The sequence below is a fragment of the Apium graveolens genome, chromosome 7, assembly GCF_009905375.1.
Source record: "Apium graveolens cultivar Ventura chromosome 7, ASM990537v1, whole genome shotgun sequence".
NCBI lineage: Eukaryota > Viridiplantae > Streptophyta > Magnoliopsida > Apiales > Apiaceae > Apium > Apium graveolens.
Genome location: NC_133653.1, coordinates 31,916,505 through 31,933,812, shown reverse-complemented (window position 1 = coordinate 31,933,812; position 17,308 = coordinate 31,916,505). Strand labels below are relative to the sequence as shown.

At 33.4% G+C, this 17,308-nt stretch overlaps 2 protein-coding genes across 2 annotated transcripts; both read left to right on the top strand.

The window, feature by feature from the left end:
• The first annotated feature begins 1,134 nt into the window (after nt 1-1,134).
• On the top strand, nt 1,135-4,979 carry LOC141671808 (G-type lectin S-receptor-like serine/threonine-protein kinase B120). Its single transcript, XM_074478163.1, has 7 exons — nt 1,135-2,532; nt 2,645-2,752; nt 2,964-3,175; nt 3,328-3,538; nt 3,646-3,883; nt 4,029-4,176; nt 4,279-4,979. The coding sequence occupies exons 1-7, from the start codon at nt 1,809-1,811 to the stop codon at nt 4,582-4,584; spliced, it is 1,947 nt and encodes a 648-aa protein (XP_074334264.1). The 5' UTR covers nt 1,135-1,808; the 3' UTR covers nt 4,585-4,979.
• Nucleotides 4,980-5,310: 331 nt separating this feature from the next.
• Nucleotides 5,311-6,670, top strand: LOC141671809 (BURP domain-containing protein BNM2A-like). The gene is made up of 2 exons (XM_074478164.1): nt 5,311-5,497; nt 5,628-6,670. Exons 1-2 carry the CDS (start codon nt 5,444-5,446, stop codon nt 6,426-6,428), a joined length of 855 nt encoding a protein of 284 aa, XP_074334265.1. The 5' UTR covers nt 5,311-5,443; the 3' UTR covers nt 6,429-6,670.
• Nucleotides 6,671-17,308: the final 10,638 nt, after the last annotated feature.

The following is a 17,308-nucleotide window of genomic DNA, read 5'->3' as shown; positions in this document are numbered from 1 at the left end:
CTCAACTGGCCACTTGAATTTAAATATTAATAAAACTGATCTCACAACACAAAAGCATTTCACAACAAACATTAAAAGGTAGTGTCATAGTTGTTGTAGTCAATAAATTAATATAAACTAATATATAACCCGTGCGATATACGATTATTTTTATCATTATATATTGTAAATTTTAATTTTGATATATTACTGGCAGGAAGAATACTAATTTTATTTATAATTTTAATATGTTTCTGACATGATTCAAATCTTATACCACTTAAATAATAATAATTTTTAAGAATAAATCTAACGGTTCTTATCGATTTGATCTGACGATGATCAATTACCAACAATCATCAACAACCAAATTTTTAATGGTTTGTCTTTAATTAATATAATATTATAGATAATACATTTTTGATCAAACTGGGGAGGGACACCAAAGAGGACTTGGACCAAAACTCTTTTATGTTGATTCAATGCAAAATATAATACCCAAGTCCACTTTACTTGTACCAATGCACCAATTGGGTATGCATGGGACGTGCTCTAACCGCAACACAACATCATATAAAGCTTTAAATATAAACGGTATTTCTAATGTGTACCCAAGTGCACACACTAAATACTAAATTTTATGAGTTCTGTGCATTTTTATTGGTGGAGTTGTTGTAAATGTAGGGGGTCCATCAATATTTATCATTAGATGACCAATTAAAATAAACCAAACTCGTGGAAGTTAGTGCTTATTGTGTTTTTTTAGACACACATTAGAAAACCCGAAATATAAATATTGATGCATAATCATTCCTGTGATCTCATCAGGATGCTATTTTTCAAGCTGAGAATATTTTGGTGTCACTGCCCGTCTTCAATGATGAGGTTGGTAGCCTCATTAAAGTTGTGGTAAAACTTATGACGTCCACTCTGCTCTTTTAGTATTTAGTGGGTATGTTTATTCGAAACAATTAATTTAGCACATTATGTTTATCATATCATTGAAGCAAAAAAAATACTAGTAAACTTTTGTAAAAGCCTTCTTTCATATTTTTGTGGTCCTGTTTAAGTCAATATTCCTACCCCTCTGAGGATTATTAATTATGTCACCTGCTGCTTGAATTGAATGTTCAACGAAACTTAGGAGAATGATGAGCTTTGAATAGTCGTCTATGTAGAAAAAAAAATCATATATGTTGAACTTGATTTTTTGTAAACTCTATCCTTGATCAAAGTGACAAACCAAATTGTTTCAGTAAATTAAGTACTTTGGATTACATACATATTGTTCTATGCTACAAAATGTGGCAAGTTACAAGATTATGGTTCTCTGTTTGTGCCTGGCTCTGTTTGATAATGGCAAATAAGGTTTGTTTATCCAATGAAGTGAACAAACTTTCACTAGGACATTCTCTTTCCCCAGGCCAGTCCATTGTATCTGACAATGGCATTTTCGAGTTGGGATTCTTCGCAACCAGTAAGCCTGATCCTAACATGTATCTGGGCATATGGTACAGAGGTTTTGTGGAGCGGACAACTGTTTGGGTAGCAAATAGAGAGAAACCATTCTTAAATTCACTTTCTTTAAAGCTTGAAATTTCGGAAGATGGTAACATAGTCCTGCTTGATGAGTCTAACTCGATAATATTAACACAGGTCACAAAATATTCATTTCTACCAAATTTTTTGGAAGCAGTACTTCTTGATGATGGGAATTTTGTATTGAGAGAAAGTCGTAAACCGTCTACTATATACTGGCAAAGTTTTGATTATCCGGTAGATACCTGGCTTCCAGGTGCAAAGCTGGGAACTAATAATGTTCTGACCTCATGGACGATCCGTCTTCTGGTTTATTTTCACTTAGGATACATGTGAGTGAAGATAAGAATCACACATTAGTCATGGAGTGGAACAAGTCAACAATGTATTGGAACAGTGGAATATGGAAAAATAAAGTGTTCAGCTTGATTCCTGAGCTAAATTACATGTATGATTTCAGATTTGTCTCCAATGAGAATGAAACTTATTTCTCTTATTCCAACCTCAACCCCAAAACGATGTCAAGACTTGTCATAGATGTTTCTGGACAGTTAAAGCAGCTTAATTCTTTCCTTGGTAATCCGCTGTGGAGTGAACCTTTAGTTCAGCGGCCGGAGCAGGCTTATGCTGTCTGCGGTCCAAATGGCATTTTAAATTCATCAGCCTCTTGTGAATGTTTGCCAGGTTTTCAGCAACCACCTTCAGTAGCTGATGGTTGCGTGAGGAAAACGCCATTGAAATGTGAGAATGGTAGTTCTAAAGGGGACAAAGATGAGTTCAAGCTAATACCAAATGTCAATCTTTATTCTAATTCCAAAGTACATCCAGCTCAGAGCATTAAAAAGTGCGAAATAGCTTGCATCAAAAAATGCTCCTGCATAGCTTATATGTTTTATAACAGAAAGTGTCTGGTGTGGGAAAATATTTTACTGAACTTGACTCAGGTATCAGACGTCCACAACAATAGAAATGACCTTTATGTTAAGCTTGCAGCTTCTGAGAAAGCCAGTGGAGGTATGTGGCTGTTTTCCATAACTATGTTACATGATTTTGTGTTTCTCTTGGTGTAAACAATTTCTACAAGTCATTTTGAAGGCTAATGAAGAATTGCATATATGACGTGCAGGAAAAAGAATAGTAGGATGGATTGTGTCAGCAGCGGTGGCCTCATTGGTGGCACTTGTTTCAGGTGGATGTCTTTGCCGTTTCTGGATATGTAAAAGCAAACAAACAGGTATCTTATAGATTGATAAGCCACATAATTAAGCAAATGATCAAGATAGTTAGCAAACCAGTCACCTGTTAATATTATTATTTTTGAAATCTTTACTGGGACCTAGGCAGCTAGGCTTAGACATCCTAATGCCGTCTTAAAATAATCTGTTGATTGAAAAGCATTCTAATTTGAAACTGAAGTAATACTTGCTATCTTTGGGGGCAACCAGGAAAGGAGGATTTGAGCAAGGATTTGCAGTATTTTGATTTTAAGTCGAGCATAAATGCAACTGATGATGATAGAAACAAAAATAAACTGGCAATAGCAGAGAAGAGAGATGTTGAATTGCCATTATTTAGTTTTAGAAGTGTATCGGCTGCAACAGAAAACTTTTCTGCAGAAAACAAGCTCGGACAAGGAGGATTTGGTCCTGTATACAAGGTAAATGAGTTGCTTTTTACCATGCAGCAAAGATATAATTATATAAATTGAAAGTAACTACTTCAAATGCTTTGCTGGAACATCAAAATGCATGTGAACTTTCTTCCTTGGCAAATAAGATAATAAATTTTCCTCGATTTCACTTTAAACAGGGAAAAACAATTTCTGGACAAGAAATAGCAGTTAAGAGGCTTTCAAGAAAATCGGGACAAGGACTAGAGGAATTCAGAAATGAGATTACATTGATTTCTAAACTGCAGCATCTAAATTTGGTCAAACTCTTGGGCTGCTGCATAGAACAAGATGAAAACATATTGATCTATGAGTATATGCCTAACAAAAGCTTGGATTTCTTCCTATTCGGTTAGTCTAATATATTATATCTTACATATTCAGGTCAGTCCTTAATGTAATATATTATGAGTAAGAGACTTAGGAGATAACCTTGTTAAGCTAATCGAAATGTACAGATTCAAGCAAGCAACAGTTATTAGTTTGGGAGGCACGCCTTCGGATTATTGAAGGGATAGCGCAGGGGCTCCTTTATCTGCATCAGTACTCAAGAGTGCGTATTATTCATAGAGATTTAAAGGCCAGTAATATTTTGTTAGATGGTGAAATGAATCCCAAGATTTCAGACTTTGGCATGGCCCGGATATTTGGTGGGAATGATTTAAAGGCAAACACAATGCGGATTGTTGGAACTTTGTAAGTGAAAACTCTGGCTCTTGGTATGAACCCTATAAGTGATCAACTCACAGATCAAGTACTCAAAAATGGACTAAACACAGTTAATCTACATCCTTAGCAAAGACTAAAACCCTAATCAACAAGTGATGATTTTTTTGTGCAGCGGGTATATGGCTCCTGAATATGCACTGGAAGGCCATTATTCAGTAAAGTCTGATGTGTTCAGTTTTGGAGTATTGCTGCTTGAGATTATTAGTGGCAAGAAGAACACTGGATTCTATAACACTGATTCCCTCAACTTACTTGGTCATGTAAGCCAACTAACTCAGTCCATGCATTTTGGGTCTATTTTTATCATTGTCTCATTAATTTTTGCTAGTTAAGTTTATTAGTTAGAGATATGAACATTTCAGGCATGGAAGTTGTGGAATTATGATAGAGCGGTGGAGTTGCTGGATCCGACACTGGGGTCGCCTTCTTCGGTGCATACGTTGATGAGATACATAAATGTTGGACTTCTATGTGTTCAAGGAAAACCAGCTGATAGACCTTCTATGTCCAAAATTATTCCAATGCTTAATAGTGACCTTATACCACTTCCAGTACCAAATGAACCTGCTTTTACTACCACTCATAGTGTAAAACCAGACGCTTCGTCAAGCAGTGGTGAAAATTGTACAGTCAATGGCCTTACAGTTTCAAGAATTAAACCAAGATAGGTTGATTAGAGCCTGAGTTTACCCCCTTGACAATAATATCTTGTTTAACAGAAGATATACCAAGACACAGAGGCAGTACACCTGCGAATACCATTTCTCTCGGCACGCAGTTTCATCTATTAGTTGTATACGAAATAATTTCATCTGTAGGTTTGCACAGTTCCTTCAATTAACAGATTTGTTAAAGACACTGATAAAGAATCAATAATTGTCAAGTTGTAATGGTTGACAAATAGGAGCTACAGAAAATACTTATTTTTCTTGAGTATATTGAAACATCCTATTCATTATTCTCTCCTTCAACAACTTGTTATCTTAAGAGATAATTGAAGAGTTATTATATTTCGTTGACTAAATATTATAAGGTGCAATCGCTTGGTGACTTTTTTAGAATTATATACAAGATGATGACTACAGCTTCTTTGCAGTAGTTGTAGCCTGGTAGGATGTAATATAAATCTGGTGGAAATCTTGCAGCATGGAGTTAAATCTTGATGATAGCCTGAAATATCACACTACAAAACTAATAAGTGAACAGAATACTCTCATTTGTATGTGAGAGAGCTGGGTATTTTATCTTTCACTCAACTACTTCACATTTGATTAGTACATCTGGACCTACCAAAATTGGAATTCTAAATTGGTTAACTGTTTTTGCAAAAGTTGTGCTATAGTTTCTTGCTATTTTTTTAGATTGTATGCCTTATGGCGACTAATGGTCATCATGTAACATTTTAGTCATTTTTTTGCATGTTACACCCTCTACTTGGAGTTTTAAAAAAACAGTCCTTTTAACTTCAGCTTTATTTTAGTGACTAGCTGAACCATATCCACTGATAATTCAGGAACAGATCAGAAAATGAATCTCTCCTTTCCCTCTTACTCTCTACTCCTTTGTACGCTGCTTATCCTGGTAAGCTTATCGCATCTTTGTCGATCATGTTGCTTTAGTTTCTAATATAAGTAACACTTTATGCTTTGAGATTTGTCAATATACATACAAGTCATTATGATTTAAGAATGTATGAATGTATATTTTGCAGATTACCTGGAAGCATGTCGATGCAAGTAGAGCTCTGACTGACGATATTATTAAGGAAAATGCTAAGGTTTTACAACTTCATAGCACGGATGAGCATCCTCATCATCACTCATCCCACATGAATCATATGAAAGATTCAGAAATTGTGTTCTTCAAAATGGAAGATCTAAAGATTGGAAAAACCATGCCTATTTTCTTTCCACCTTCTAAATCTTCTCAGTTGTTGAGAAAAGAAGAGGCAGATAAGATACCCTTCTCTTTAAAACAACTTGCAGACATCCTTCAATACTTCTCCTTTTCTCAAGATTCTCCGCAAGCCAAATCAATGAAATATACACTTGAGCAGTGTGAGAACATGCCCTTAGAAGGAGAGACAAAAACATGTGCTACTTCCGTGCAATCTATGCTTGATTTCACGCATTCTGCTCTGGGAAAGAAAATCGAAGTGCTTTACACCAGTCAGCTCAACAAGTCGAAAACCCTAGTACAAAATTATAAGATAGTGGAAGCTCCAGAAGCGATAGAAGCTCCTAATATGGTGGCATGTCACAAAATGGCATACCCTTATGCAGTATATTATTGTCATTACCAAGAGAGTGAGAACAGAGTATATAAGGTTTCACTAGTAGGTGAGAATAGAGAAAGAGTGAATGCCATCAGTGTTTGTCACTTGGATACCTCTCAGTGGAGTCCATCCCACCCCTCCTTTCGTGTTCTAGGAATCGAGCCAGGGACTTCTCCAGTTTGCCATTTCTTTCGAGCAGATAATTATGTGTGGATTCCGTCACGTACTGAAGTCTAGTCTGTGGTCTGTTTGCTGTAATTTCTGATTTTCAACTTCTTGGTTGCCAAGTTAAAATCCAATAATTTGGCAACCACCATGCTCGGTGTTTATGTTATATATTTGGTTGTACTTGTACTGTGATCTGCAATAACCTGAGAATGTTGCATATGTACATATCTGTTGTATGTACCAGATTTCAGGCTTTATATTTGTGCTTGTTGTATCAGTCCCTTGAAGTCAATTTCTGCTACTTTGGTACATTCCTGGCTATTTTGGTTCATTCCTGGCTTGTTCTTAAGCTTTCTATACTAGAATTTGACAAGAAAATTCAAGTCACTAAAAAATCAAAACTAACTCACTATACAACCAAAACAAACATTCTCAAAGTCAAAAATGACTTGATGACTTTTTGAGCCACATGATCATGTGTTATAAAAGCATTTTTTTTGTCTCTCAAATATTGAAAACGTACATTTTTAATATGGAAAAAAAACGAAAAATCGAAAAAAATCAGTGTAAACCGAACAGTTCAAGATTTAATAATTACGTTTTCAGGTGGAAAAAAATATATTTTTATAACACATGGACATATATGTATATTTGTACAAAACTTGAGATTTAAAAGATCATTGAGCGTTAAAAAAATTTATGCTCCTGAATATTGGTTTTGAAGGGCAAAGAAAAACAATTACAGCAAATGAACTAAGAAACAACCCCCACAACCAAACCAAAGGACTTACCATAGATGAATTTCACAACTATCATTTATGAACTCAAATTAAATCTAACTATTCTAATCATTCTGCAACTCATATGTTATGATTCAATTAAAAAATTTATACGAGCTAAAGTCAAATATCAAATTATTTTTCTTGGTTCGAGTATTTCTCAGACTCGATTCCCACTGCAAATTAAACAACTTAAACTTGCAGAAACTAACAAATAGTGTCAAATGTTAGACTTCCTTTTGTACAGGTTTATTTTTAAAAAAAAAGAATAACACCTTAAAAGTCCAGAAAATGATAAAACTCTTAAATTTTTAAATATTTGAGATATGCAATCCACTCAAGATTTGATTATTCTAATTTAGTTATCCTAATTGGTATGCTAATACTCTAACCATACATGGTGGTGTGGTAGGTTTTATTTGGTAGGTTTTATTTGTTCAAGTCAAATATGATTTCGTTTCACAAGCAGGACAGAAAAATGGCAAGCATGCTAAAGTAAATTTGGGTCCCATAAAAATCTAAAACCAATTAACATTTGCAAAGTCTTTTGTTCGTTTGACATTCGTAAAGTTGGTAGCAAAAAAATATAAAACCAATTGACATTAGCAAAGACGGTAGCAAAGGGTATCATATATTTGATAAGAGCTACTCTTAACTTTATGACACCATCATTTTCGATCTATAATACTTAATAATATAATTTTTACATTATTTTAATATCAAACTTATATTATTTATAATTTTAATTTATGTAAATTATATTTTACACTAAATATTTAAATAATGATATGATATTCTTTTTTTTTTAAAACGAAAATAACTCATTCGGATATAATATAATATAAATCAAATAGAATACCCAAAATACACCACTTTTCAACTTTTAGTGTCTAAAATATCTGTGTGCACGAGTTCCGCCCTAAATACCCACGGATTATGCATTCTTAACATGCGTATTCAGACTTTTTAAAACCCGTAAAGAACTGCGTGTTTTGTTTTGAAAATACAAAGAATAGGCATCTTCATGATGCATATTTGCTAAAAGTTAAAAAACCTATAGGCATGTTGTATATGCGTGTTCTTTACAAATTTTGAAAAAAAAGAAATCCGCATATGAGAAATGCGTATTCTGTAGGTATTTAGGGCGGAACACCCCGCCAATCAGCATTTTGGGCAAAATTCCCCAAATGATGGGTATTTTGATTTTTTACCCAATCAAATATGCTGGAAATAAATTTATTTTTATTAATATAATAAGAATATAGTATAAATTATGAATTACAAAAATTAGTGTAAAAATTACACTTATCTTTTTAACACCAGATATTTTGACTTACTTAGAAGTACAATTAAAATGAAAAAAAAAAGATTATTTAAAATTTTAAACTAAGGATTACTTGCACTAAAAGTCTTATGGGATCATTTAAACTTTAAATACCTCAAAAAATGACTAGAGCGGGCAGAAGTTGGTCTGAGTACTCCTTCATTCCAATCGAATACTCGTCCCATTCTTGTAGAATGAATGCGCATCTGGGCCGATACCCTGTTACTAAAATTGGTTTGTCCTTGATTGGTAGTTGTTCCATCACCTTTGTGATAAAGAATAGGGGATTTATCGTGCGATCTGTGGGCTGGGAACGGATTAATTAATGGAAAGTGGTAACAATTTAGTATTTAAGTACGAGGGTTAAGTGGTTGGGGGTTATAGCTCGAGTCTTAAATTTTTCAAGGATGTGAAACATAGGTTAATTAGTCCCTATAAGAGCATCTCCGTATCTGTTAACAATAAAATTTACGTGTTAGCTAAAATTTTAATGATACTGTTAGTTATATTTTAGTTATATTTATAGCTAATATGTAAAAAAAATTAACTCCAACGTAGACACTATTAGTTATATTTTTAGACGCAGATAAACAAGACGTAGATTTGTTGATTGAGCCCCATCATCTATATTCAGTCCAGTCCAGGTCATTTTTTACTAAAAAATTTAACCCATAGCATTTAGATTTATATACTTGTTCATATATATTATTTTAATTTTATGTAATGTGAAGTGTGGAATTTTTATAAAAAACTATAACTGTTTTCATTGTTAACCAAATTTCATTAAGTACTTATATAATAATTTTAATATATATTTTATAATTTTAAAATTATTAACAAACTAATATAATAATAAAATTAGTTAAATATTTTATAATATATGAACATAATATTTTTAACTAATTCTTCTGATGTTTATATTATAAAAATAATATCCTTAAATATGTTTAATTAAATTAATATTTTAGTTTCACTTGTATTCACAAAAAAAATAATTAGTTGGTTTTTAGTAATTTATTCACAACTATATATGTTAAAAAAATCATTTAATATAATTGTTGAAATTTAAAAATAACAATAAAACTCTTTTCAAATATAACTAATTATTTTAATTAATATCATTAAAATAAAATTATTTACAGATTCAAGAAATTTTATATAATATATATTTTATTCTATTTTAGCATAATAAATACTTGAAGATGCTCTAAACCAATCATTCGAGAAATCTACCCTATATTTGGCAGCAAGAGCCCGGACGGTTTTGGTTGTTGATGACAACTAATTAGCTTTAATCTATTCGGCCCCCCTTTTCCTACATAAACAAATTCCCCGCCGTTTGCATAAAGGGCAAATTAATTATCTTATTTTCCAGCTCTATTATATTGTGAAGAATTAGTTACCTTCAAAACAATATTCATGAAAAAATAAAGTAGGTATAGAGTCTTGAATCTTGATGAATTCCAATTATAATTATTCAGGAGATCTTGATGCATGTATTTCAAACATTGCAATTTCTCAATATAGTATATATGGAAACAAAAAGATTGACCTAAATTTGGAACCCCCAAAAAAGTCTGACTTTTTAAAGTTTTGCATAATCCAAACTAAACAGGATTGTAAGTAGACCACGAAAAATGAGTTTAGATCCGAAAAATCGAACTGAAATTCATTAAACCAAGATCTGATCCGAAATTCAAATCATATAATCCAATAATTATTCGAAAATCAAATTAAACCGATTCAAAAATTACCCGAACCAAAAATTTACTCGAAAATGATCCGAAAACACTAGATACGATTATAATTAGAACCGAAAAAAACCGAATCATATATTATCTGAACCGAATATGATCTGAACTAAGTAAAACTCATACTTAAAGTATTTTTTTCGTGATCATATAATTATTTAATCATAATATTTTATAAAAGTATATCATATTATATTAAAAGTACTACATTTAATAAAAAATATTTTTTAAAGTCTCAGAAAAAAAATAAGTTATGATCCAAAAATATCTGAACCAAATTTTGTTCAATTTTTATCCGAATTTCATCTGCTTTTAATCCAAATTAGACCGGAACTGAACCACATCCGATCCGATCTGATCCGAATTTTGTTCAATAGTATTCATGCATAATTGATTCAATCCAAAACTGATCCAGTTATCTGATTTACCCTGTGTAATTGTAATTGTAAGTAACATTGCCCAAAATAGAATTCTTTTCTAAGTAAAATGGAATCATGATATGAATTTGGGCATAACTTACATCATGCATGTGTAACACCTTTTTCTTTGGAAAAACACATAATGGCAAAATTTTCCGGAGAATAGAGAACTTATATTATATCATACTGACATGACAAGCAAGTTAAATATATTTATATCATATTGACATGCATGTATGTTTTAAGGGTCCGGTTTCTGATAACGATCTGTCAGAAGAGTTTTATATAACAAATAACTTCTAAGTACTTGGATGAAAAATTGAACGATCTGAATTTAAAAATTTTATGGTACAAACCGCAAACATTATACACGATCTATAAAATTTTTGTGTTTATACATTATACAATGTTAGCCGTTTCTAGATTAAAGAATGTAGCATGTGATCGTTCGGTTAGCTTATCAATATTGTTTTGTTGTTTATTATATTTAAAATGTAATTTTCTTCTATTTATTTATTTATGAGAATAAAGTTAATTTTTTTAAACAAATCATACCTCAAATTTTTCACTAAAATTTAAAAAGAGTACACATAAAAATTTGACAACGCTCATTACAAATAAAATCTTACAAAATAATTTGTATTATCATTTTTACAGTAGTGTATATTAATATTTTTATTATCAATAAAATTTAAATAGAATGGATTGCTTAAAATTATATAAAACTATCTCGCCGTTAATCAAATAAATTCAAAATGACGAAATGTGATTATAATTTTAAAAGTGATTACTTTAATTTCGATTTTTTTATATACTGTTAGATAAAACTAAAGAAAATTTGAAGATACAATAAATAAAAATGCTTAAATCTCAAATTTCTAGGTATAATTTGAAAATACTAGAGATGAAAATTTTATTTGGATAGTTTTAGAAAGATCAACTTTATTTTCAAAAATAAATAAATAAATATCAAAAGATAATATTTTAAATAAAAAAATATTGGTAAATATGAGCCAGATAATCAAATGTTACATTAATCCTTGCAACGACTTAAATTGTCCGCACTAGAGGCATCGGACAATGTCACTCTGTTGGTAGGCAAGAGAGAAATTTTAAATTGAGGCTATCCGATCTTTCCTCCAAACGCTTAAAACTGCTTGATGTATAAAACTTTCCGGCAAATGGTTCATAGGAGGAGACCCCACATTCTAAACCTTATTAGACCCATTAGATCGTTGCAATAATATATAGTATTTTGATATATTTTTAATTTCTAATATCACTTTTCATTTATAATATTAATTATGATATTTGCTATGTAAGTTACATAATTACAACATATAATGCATGATAAAGTCTCGGACTTAAATGATATTAATAAAATATGCACATAATACAACTTGTAAAAAGTCATAAGGTTTTTTAGACAAGTTGTTTACCAGTAAAATTTGTCTAAATTTCAAAATAACTAAAATATTTAGATGAGTTGTTTATCCGTAACATATCAAAATTTGATTCAGATTTAAATACCTTTATCCTGAATACTTAATTCAAGCGTCCGTTTGTCTTTTTGAGTCGTGCAAAAAATTAGGTTTGAGGATAATGAAAACCTTTTGACGCAACTTATCACTTCTCCATTCACCTCTTTCATCTGCCAGGTGTCGAAACTAAAAAGCTCCCCTCTCCTAGAGTCGGGCCTAATCGTATCTTATAAGATTTTTCAACGTTAGATAATAGAGATTGAACATGAATAAATAAGTCGAGTCTTATCACTTGGATCCTGTATCACAAAATATAGATGCGTGATTGTGTTTTTTTCTTGCCATAATCTAAAAATGCGGTAGTAAAAAGGAAATAAAAAATTCTAAAGTTGCAGAGTTAGGGTTTTATTGGAGCGTAAAGTACAATTGTATCCTCTCTCTCTTTTCTTTTTCTTTTTTTGCTAAAAATATCCTCTCTTTTCTTACACAAAATCAACAATAATAAGCATTATTTTTAAAGCTAATCACCTTTACCCTTTGTAATGTTTGGGGTCGTTTGGTTCGCGAAGTGGTATGCGGTTAAAATAAATTGGGTTATAAGGTGGTACAGAGTTGAGGTACGTATTTGTGGTTGAGTGCTGGAATAAATATATTTATTTAAAATATTATTAATTTTAAAAATTAATATAATTTTAATTTTATATTGTTTTGATTTATCAATTTAATTTTGTAATAAATATTTACATAAAATTATATACAAATAAAAAATATATTTAATTTCTCATGCTCATATTTCAAACCCATCTCTCCACTATGGTATTAAAATCTCACAACTTGGGAGTTTGAGATATGGGTTTAGATAATTGAATTTTAAAAATAAAATTAGTTTTGAGTTTAAAATGACCAAAACTCATTCATGCTACCCGAAGACAACCAAACAACCTTATAATGGAGTAGTATTCAATATACATGAATAGAGCATTTAATATTAATTGGGGCATTGAAGTATTCACATATAAATTTGATCACGTATTTCGGAACGGTTATATTTATTAATTTTATTAAAAAATGGTTATTTTGTAATTTTTTTATTAAAGGAGCTGTTTAATCCGTTAGAGCCTTTTAAATTTAAACAAAAAAAATTCCGTTTTCTAGAAAATGATTTATTTTTATTATAAATCACATATACGGAATACGAGATATATGGCACAGAGGAAGTTTACGAAAATTTTAAAGTTGATATTATTTATCCGATTTACTTAAAATCCAATTAGCAGTTCTATATTGATAACTTTTAAAGGTATTGAATAAGTTCTGTATAAAAATTGCTAATAATAGGATATATGAATTTGAAAAAGAAAATAAAATAAGGAATTATCTGATGATATATATACGTAAGTGTTTTACAATATTTTTACTAACCTTTGTCGATGAATGCTCGTTGACTTATATGTAGTTTAATCTTAATCATACAGCTTATTATACAACGAATACTTGATTATCTTAATCTTAATCATACAGCTTATTATTGATTGATCCACTTGCTCCTTGAGGGGTTTATCCTAAAAAATGTTATCTCCGTTTCAAATTAATTTTACACTCAAATCTTTCCTACATAATTTTAAGTGTATCGAGGTTGTTCGTCTGTAAATAATATTAAGTTTTTTTGTAAATGAAAACTACAATTAAATTTTATTTTTTTTGCCAGATAATTAGATTCAGTTTATAGCGTCATGTTTCTTGCAAACTCTTCGCCTGAAAGCTCAGAACAGAAACATCTTATGTAAATTATCAAATTTCTTCAGCAAATTTGCTTTATTTCATAATTTATATTATTCAGCTGAATTTTTTATATTATATTGAAACTATAAGGCATTTTAACAATTACATTTGGAAAGTTTATTCAAAATTTAGGGTTATGTAGTAAAATGCTCATGAGAGTTTATTTAAAATTTAGAATCCTGTAACAAATTTGTCTTGTTTGTAGGATTAATTATCGTTATTAAGCAAAACTTGCTTTATTTTACTTTATTTGTAATATTAATTATGATTTTGCAGCACAATTCGCTTTATTGTATAGTATTAATTTTACAGCAGATTTCGCTTTATTATGTATTATTAATGTACTATTTATATAAAATTCAGGTATAAAATATTTTTACAGCTGGTTTCACTTTATTTTGTAGTATAAATGTACAATTTACATTTCAATTGTACAACATAAAATTCGACATTGAATTCATTTTATTATGTAATATTAATGTGCTCTTTACTACTATTAGAGTTCAAGTGCAAAATTTTACTTTATTAGTAGTTTTAATTAGGTTTGCAGTAAAATTGCATATGCCGTGTGATAACTCCGGTGAGCGGGCGGCTCCGTCCGACGGCGTTCCTGGACAATCTGTGAGGGGGTGAGACAACCCCCCTCTCCCAGGCCAAATGATAGGGTATGAGAGACCCGGGTAGGCGTCAACCTGGACTAAAGGGAGGCAGGCTCAACTGACCTGCTAAGACCCCCCTCTCCCAGGCCAATCAAGCATAAGAGCCCAGGCCCAGGTCTATCCTATTTCCTGGATCCAAATCCGCCTGCATACCCGGATCCGGATCGGGGCCAAAACCGCAGTGAGGGACGTCCCAACAAACACATGCACATCCCACAACGCGCCAAACAAAGGTACGTGGGCACGTGACTATGACAGCTATCAACAACCAGCACACCAGACAAGCACGGCGCGTGTCAGAGGCTGTTAGGACACTCTGGAGGTGGTCCTCCCCTAGACACGTGTAAGCAATCCACCCAAGTCAGGCGTCCTCCGGTCCCAAGATCCAACGACCTAGATTTAGAGGTAACTACCCCTAAACCCTACCTTGGGGCTATATATACCCCCAAGACTGAAGGGTTTAGGGGTTGGAAAACATTTTTACTCTTACACTCACACACCCTCTCATACACTCAAAAGCACACAACAGCCATCACATATAAACACACATACACAGCAGCCTCTAAATTACATAAAACATATATACCTTCATCTTCTCCAAAGTCTGTTCTTATCCTCACGCCCTTCAGCCACTCCCTAGAAGTCATCCCCCGACAAAAAAATCTCAAACATTACAACTTCGATTCTTTCGATGGGTTGGGGGATTCGGAAGAGCACCTCAACTACTTCGAACAGATAGCTCAGATATACTATTACAATGACTTGACGAAATCCAGATTCTTCGCCTCGACCCTCAAAGGGGGGGCTCAAAGATGGTTCAGCAGAATCCCATCAAGAAGCATCCACTCCTGGAAAGAATTCAGAGAAGCCTTCCTTAGAAGATTCAGAGCCAACAAAATACATGAAATGCACATGTGCCACCTGGAGACAATCCGCCAGTATGATAACGAAGCACTCTCAGCCTACATGCGGAGGTTCCAGGAAGCCATCAACAAAGTTTCGAATCTCGATGAAAGGGAGGCTCTAAGCATATTTCGAAGAAACTTGGATCCAGAACACAACGAGAGGTATATTGTGGAGTTGATAAACAAGGAACCCCAAAGCCTGGCCGCTGCTTATTCTATGGCAGCCCGGTTCATAAAAGAAACGGATGTTCTTCAGGCAATGAGAATGACTCGGAATGGAGGAAACAGGAATAAATCTTCTGATGACCGACCGAAAGGGGGTTACCATCAGGAGAAAAAGTTCAAATAAAGCAACCAAACCCAGCAAACAAATGTTGTACAAAATACCCCAATATTCCAAAGATTGGGCCCTAAAACAGAGTCCAAAAGTGATCCCGGTCCCCCTAGGCAGCAAAGGGAGCCTAGGCAAGAGCCAGAGTGGACACAACTAAACAGGACCCGGGAAGAGATACTGAAGGAGATCAAGGGAAAGCCATTCTACTATCCTCCAAAACCAATGCAGACTCCCCCAGAGAGCAGGCCTTACAACAGGCAATGCGACTATCATGAAACCCATGGGCACAAGACTGAAAATTGTCTCTCTTTAAAATACTTCATTGAAGATCAAGTCAAGAAAGGCAACCTGAATCAATACATCTCAAGGGAGAAAAATCAGAGAGAGGAAAGGCAAAAAAAAGGTAAGAATGTGGTAAATGTGGTCCTGGGAGGCTCACACTCTCCCCCTAGGAGCCCGGGCTCAGGAGATGAGGTATTCTCAATTCAATCCTACCCGGAGATGATGATCTCATTCAGCAGCAAGGATTATGAAGGGGTCAACCCAAATCACAACGAAGCCTTGGTGGTAACACTTGATATCTTTGACAACGAAGTGAGAAGGATGTTGATTGATAATGGTTCTTCAGTAAACATACTCTTCAAGCATACTATGGACCGGATGAAGCTAGGGAGTGTGCGCTCAAATGAATGCCGAGAGGACCCTCTGTATGGGTTCGGGAACAACTTGGTCCCGATCCAAGGAACTTTGTACTTGTCAGTGATATTTGGATCGGCCCCAAACCAAGTTACCCTTGTGATTAAGTTCTACGTGATCAATACTCCCTCATCTTACAACGGCATAATCGGGCGCTCAGCCTTGACCAGGATCCAAGCAATCACCTCCATATCACATTTAAAAATCAAGTTCCCAACCCCAACCGGGGTAGGAAAAATCAAGGGAGACTATGAGGTAGCTGAAAGATGTTATAGCCAGGCTCTGGTAATGGCTGAGAGCCATCAAGACAACAAGAGAAAGGCTGTCGTGCTCCGGAAACAACAAAGTATTAAGAAACATCGCCAACAATCAAGGGATGATGGGAGAAAAGAAGTTCAAGTCATAGAGACCCTCTCAGATCCAAAAGCAACCAAACAAGGCTCAGAAGAGCAAAAAAACAACCAAGTCACAGAAGGGATTGAATTGGGCCTAGGCATTGACCAAAACAACCCTACTGTGCAAGCAACCAACCCAGAAATGACTGAAGAAAGAAACAATAAAGAGATGACAGCCCATGCTCAGATTTATATGAAAAAGAACACAGAGGCTCGGATCCAGAAGATGGTATCAGATACGGATCAATCCAAGATAGAGGTCGCTGTTGAAACAGAAACAATTCTGATCAGTACAAGCGACACTTCAAAAAAGATAAAGATAGGATCCGGGCTCGAGGCTAATTTCAGAAAAGACCTGATTTCGCTACTCCAAGGGTACTCTGACATATTTGCTTGGACACCAAGAGACATGCCCGGATTGGAT